The 5,626-nt window shown below is 60.3% G+C and overlaps 1 protein-coding gene across 1 annotated transcript in view; it reads right to left on the bottom strand.

Annotated features, from left to right (window-relative positions):
• Positions 1–164: 164 nt before the first annotated feature.
• SDK2 (sidekick cell adhesion molecule 2) overlaps positions 165–5,626 on the bottom strand; it is a 258,280-nt gene continuing 252,818 nt past the window's right edge. Inside the window, exons 41-45 of the mRNA XM_028498147.1 lie at positions 4,817–4,981; positions 3,396–3,536; positions 2,985–3,123; positions 527–653; positions 165–248 (exon numbers count right to left, since the gene is read on the bottom strand). Coding sequence (XP_028353948.1) covers positions 165–248; positions 527–653; positions 2,985–3,123; positions 3,396–3,536; positions 4,817–4,981 — 656 coding nt within the window. The remainder of the gene's footprint in view (positions 249–526; positions 654–2,984; positions 3,124–3,395; positions 3,537–4,816; positions 4,982–5,626) is intronic.

Here is a 5,626-nt window from a genome sequence, read left to right as displayed (position 1 = left end):
CACCCATGACGCCCGTGGCTCCTAGGCAGCAGAGCCAGGATCCAGCTCAGGTCTGAACCTCCAAAGCTTAACGCTTTAACGGTCTACACTGCTTTCCATCCTTGCGGGTCCAGGGCACCCAGCGCCCCATCTCTGGAGCTCATTCTGACCCCGACTAGCTACGTTCAGTGGTTCTCCGGGCTCTGGCAAAGCAGGGCTGCTGTGTCAACCTCGCTCTCCTCGTCTTCATGCTCCTTTGCAGCCCAGAGCTACTGAGGGGCGGAGCATGTGGGGTGTGACCCTTGCAAATCCAGAGGGCCATATGCTCTTGGGAGTTCCAGGGACCCCACTAGCCCAGGGTGCAAACTCTGAGCAGAGCTTGGGAGGTGGCAGCTGGCCTACATACACCTTCCGGATGGTTTCCTGGGGCCCCTTGGTTTTTCCGGCCCGTAAAGGAAAGGAGGGAAGGAAGTGATGGGCCGGTCCACCCTCTGGGGTGGGCTGCTTCACCTCCCTCTCCGGGGCACCTGGCCCTCCTGCCCCTCACCTGAGAGTCAGAGATTTCCGAGGGCTTCTCGGTCAGGCTGCTGCTCTCGGCCGGGATGAGGTCGCTGTACTTGGTGACGTCCTCGTCGGAGTAGTGGAGGCTGCCCGGGCTGGGCCGAGGAGGAGACCTAGAGAGCGGGAGCCGGGGGGGCAGAGCTGAGAGCCGGCCTCACTCCCAGCAGCCTCCTCCAGCCCGGGAGGCACAGGGGAGCCTGGAGGCCCTCAGACCCCTCCGTCCTGGGTTCCTCCTTCCTGGGTCTGCTCGTCCGGGAGGCCTGGGCCTTGCAGAGGAGGGCCTTGGGCTGGGGACGCTCCAGGTCTTGAAGGCCTAGGACAAGCCTCCCAAACCAGCTCAGGGAAGCGGGGGGCTCGGGGAAGGAGAACCTTGACGCTTAAGGCCCCAGGCACTGGGAGTGCTTGGCAGCGAATGTTACAAAGCCATTCTGGGCGCCCCTAAGACCTCCTGAATCGGAATCTCAGGGGAGGTCTGGACACCTGCGCTGCAGACAAACTCCCCATGTGACTCTTAAACTCTCAAAGTGAGCTTCTGAGGGTTAACACAGAGGATGAGGGAGAAAAGGAGACTCACGGCCTCCCTCTCTCCACGTCTGCTCGGAGACCAGAGATAGGCCGAGTCACACCCTACCTTGAAAAATCAGCCCTAGAGAAGGTGGTGCGTTTCCCAGGGGCTTGGCTCTGAGTCATCTGAACAAACAGCCCGGACAGGGCTCCTCGGGCACTCTGCCTGCCGTGGGGTGCACGAGAGGGTGGGGGACAGGATGGGCGCAGGGGAGGCCGGCTGGCAGGCTCCCAGGGGCCCTGGGCAGGTGGCTGGGGTCCCCCATGACTCTGCCCTATTTGTGTCTTCTCAGGATGGGGTGCAAGGGGGCCCTGCCCAGGGCCTGATGCCCCCGTGATCCGCCTACCCGGCTCCAGGAAGCGTTTACGGCACCGAGGCCCTGAACCCCAGCTGTCCCGCTTGGGCTGGAGGCGGTTTGCTGCCGAAATGCCACTGCGAGAACAATCTGGTGGCCTGGGACTGCGTCACAAGCAACCCCCCCCGCTACCTCCAACCTCTCGTACTATATCTGCATGGATTTTATTCCAGTCGACAAAGCTTCATCTTTAAACTACTTAAGAGTAAGATGGCAGAACAAGCAGCAGCTTCAGGCAGACGAGAGAGGCAAAAACGGACACTGGCAGGAGGGAGAAAACGGGGCGCCAGGCTGCTGCTGTCTTGGCGACATGCAGGGTGAGTGGGCACTGATGTGTCACTGTGATTGGGTCGGGCCCCCGGAGCCTGGGGCTGGTTTGGGGGCCACGGACTTCTGTGTATACACAGCGGGGTAGGGGCCGCGGTGTGTGGACACCGGGGGCGTGAGAGGCAGGCGAGGCCAGGCTGTGGGTGAAACGTCCTCTTGTTCCACGTGGCAGGGCCCCAGAGCCTGGCCGGCCACTGCGGCCTCAAACGGCTCTTTCTTTGGAAAGCTGGCTTTGGCAGGGGATGAGAGCGGGGCTGGCCGGCCTGCACACCCCTCCCGCTGTCCTCCTGCTGAACACACACGTCGCCTCTTCCTTCCAGGACCAGACACAGGGAAGCTTTGTGAGCTGTGCCTGGGAGAAGCAAACCCCCCCACTCCCGCGGGCACCTCCGAGGAGCCGGGAATGTTAACAGGGCCGAGGCTGGAGAGAGGAGCCCCTGGGCCGCAGCCCCAGTCCCTCCCGTGCTCCCGGGGGCCTGACGCCGCGAGAGGTCAATCAGGTGAGGCTCACACGAGCCAAAGCAGCTGCCCCTGCCCTTGGATACAGGCAGCCTGGCCCGCCACAGCAAGTGGGGCTAGGAGGGGCCTGGGGCGGGAGAGGTGTCAGGAGGAGACAGGAGCTGGACAGCCCAGACCTGCCCTGGTTGGCTGCTCTCAAGATGCTGCCCTTTGAGCACGATGCTGAGCCTGTGGACTCGGGGGGCGGGGGCCAGAAAACTGTCTACAACTGCAGCAGGTACGAGTAGGTACCCGGGGGAGAGGGCGTCCGCACGCTGGTGGCCCTCTCTTTCGGGAAGGAGGACAAGTTAAGGCATAAGCAGTCATGAGGGGACTCCTGCCTGGCCCACCTTCGCTGGGCGCATCTCGCCTTTCGGGCCAGTAACTGTCGCGGCCTCAGGCCTGTACTAGCGGCAGCTGGCCCCAAACAGCAGTCGGTGGTTTGCAGAATTGTGCAAGTGATTTGTATTCTGCTGTGTCTGGCACAAACCCTCTGTACCCACCTCCTCGTGACCTTCTCCCCAGCCCCTGTGGAGCTGCCTGGGCCCGGCTCTGTCTTCCTTGTGACCATTCCCGGTGGATGCGGCTCCAGGACAGGGCCCTGCCTGCGCTGTGGCCCTCCCGGGAGTCCCCCAGTCCCTCGGCACAGCTGGCCCCCAAACCTCCATCCCCCGGTCCCCCGTGCAGACAGCCCACTACCTGGTATAGAGGCCGTTCTTTCGGCAGAAAGAGTTCTTGACCGAGAGCCGCCGGTTGTTGAGTTCTAGGGCAGGGAAACTGCTTTCATCCAAGCTCATCATCTCCCCGTGGCCCAGGGCACCAGACTTGGCATTGTTCCCTGGGAAGGGAGAGGGTGGGGGCTGACATCCTTCACGCACTCCATCCCTTTAGACCAGGTGGCCTCCCCGCCTCCCCCATGGCTGCCCCCCTTCTCCTGTTAGGGCCGAAACCAAAACAGGAGATGGAGATTACGGGTAGGAACCCTAGGCTGCCACCCCCCCACCACCCACCATCAGAGCACGTGCATTTCCCAGGAGAGGGAAGACCCCGCCCAAAGGGAGGGAGCCACGTGAAAGTCCTGTCCAGCCAGCAGGGCTGGGGCCAGCTCACCTGAGTCTGTCTTCTTGGCATACTTCTTGCTCTGGCCGCGGATGATGAGCGCAAAGACCAGAAGCAGGATGAAGATGAGGCCGACGAGCGCGATGACCACCAAGAACCACCACTCCTCGTAGAAGGGGTTGGCTTTCTGGGCTGCAGCACGGAGCGGGTGTCAGGTCCAGGACTGCTCAGCTCCGTCCTGCCTCCAAACCTCCTGCTCCAGCTGGGACCCTACCACCTGCTCTCACGCTTTACGGGTAGTTGGGTCTGTGCCCTCTGGATGAGGGAGAACCTAAGGTTGGTAGGGACGCTTTCATCTCAAGGGCCAGCTCTGACCAATCAGTAAAGCGCTGCCTGGAGGGCTGTTTTGAGAAAAGTTCTGAGGTCGGTTCTAGACTCCCTAGGAAAGAGTGCTGGGATTGATTAGTGATGTCTGCTAAAGACACGGGAGGGAGGACCGGCGGCGTGTTTGCTATCTTTCCTTTCTTATTTTTCCTTGCCACCCGTGGCCCAGGGGCTACCTTGACAGACAGACACCAATGTGGTTGGAAAGGCGATTGCCTGGCCTGTGATGGGCCTGGGAGAGTTTCTCCCAAGGTTCAGTTGTGACAGAAATCTTTTTCTGGTAACAGAAGGCAGGGAGAGCTGGGAGGGTGGACATGAGTGGGTCTTCAGAAAGCCTCCTCCAGGGAGACTCCCCTTCTTCCAAAGCCCCCAGTACTGTGCTCCCTGCACCCGGCCGGTACTAATCCATGCCACTGCCCGATGGGGGCTGGCTCTTCTGTTTCAGTCTTGAAGTGTTTACTTCCCATGATTTGTTTCTATCGGGGCAAGGATGAAACTTGCCTGGTGAGTAGACATTTTGAGTTATATTCCTGCCTTGAGGGAAGAGGCCTCGGTATTACAAGTGGTTAGTGGTTAGATCTGGGGCCATGGGTTTCGATACTGGCGCCCTCTGTGAGCACGGAGACAACGGGAAGAGAAAGGCAAGTAGGAAGGGGAGGGATGGAGTCCTGCCCCATCGGGGAGCCGCTTGCTCAGGACTGTGCTTCACAGGCTGCTGGCTCTGTTTTGGGGGGAGGTTTCCACGGAAACACGCAGCTTATGGCCTGGTGCCCTTGAATCTCCTGGGTGATAAGCTCAGGGAGGGAGACTCTCATCTTGGTCCCGCTGAGTCATCCTCAAGCCCACTGGGCCCCCTGCCCAGGGCTCCTGGAGTCCTTGAAAAGGAACCCCAAAGACCCCTGGCCCCCAGCTCCTTGCAGCGTCGAAGGCTGACTCAGGCCCTGGCCCAGGGCTCTCTGCTTCAGAGAACTGAAGCGGTCCCCCGCCCGGCCTCTTCTGGGGCTGCTACCTCTCCTCCTTCATCCCTGCCCCAGACTCCACCACAAGGCTCAGTGGGGCGCCCTCACCCCTCACCCGCAGGCCAGTACCTGGCACAGACTGGGAGGGGCTGCTGGGGGTGCCAAAGCCGTAGTCATTGACAGCGATGACCCGGAAGTCATAGCTCACGCCTGGCTTGAGAATGTCCACGCTGAACGTGTAGGACGTCACCTCCTTGGGGATGTCTTTGATGAGGATGTCCCAGAGCCCCTCGTCTGCAGGGGCACAGAGAGGGAGGTGCCTGTGAGGAGGGGCCCTGCCCGACCCTAACGGGTGCCCCCCGATGCTGGGGCCTTTTGGGTCTGCCCCTTCGACACCGAATCTCCCGTGCAGGGCACCTGGTAGGTCCTCAGGAGACATTTAAAAAAAAGTATCTGACCTTCTTATTCCCTCTCTGTCTCTCTCTCTCTCTCTCTGTCTAGGCTGCACCGCACAGCCTGTGGGATCTTAGTTCCCTGACCAGGGATTGAATCCAGGCCCTGGCAGTGAGCGCCGAGTCCTAACCACTGGACCGCCAGGGAACTCCCTCTTTTTAATTAAAATGTCTGTAAAACATTAAAAAATGTGTAACAGGCAGAAACTCCTTTAACACCCAACCCAATATCACCATCCAGAGAAGGAGCCTCCCCGTTCCAGCACTTTGCGCAGAAGAAATCTACAGCTCCGTTTCCCTGTCAGTAAAACATGCTGCTCAGCATGCTTTTAAGAGGCTGCCTAATATGTTATCATAGGGGTAGACCTTCCCTTACTTAACCAGGCCCCTATTCTTCTGATCCCCCTTCCTATTCAAAACACCCGGGCTTCCCTGGTGGCACAGTGGTTGAGAGTCCGCCTGCCGATGCGGGGGACGCGAGTTCGAG

The sequence above is a fragment of the Physeter macrocephalus genome, chromosome 14, assembly GCF_002837175.3.
Source record: "Physeter macrocephalus isolate SW-GA chromosome 14, ASM283717v5, whole genome shotgun sequence".
In the NCBI taxonomy this organism is placed as follows: domain Eukaryota; kingdom Metazoa; phylum Chordata; class Mammalia; order Artiodactyla; family Physeteridae; genus Physeter; species Physeter macrocephalus.
The sequence above is the reverse complement of the archived record's forward strand: the minus strand, read 5'-3'. Positions and strand labels throughout refer to the sequence as shown.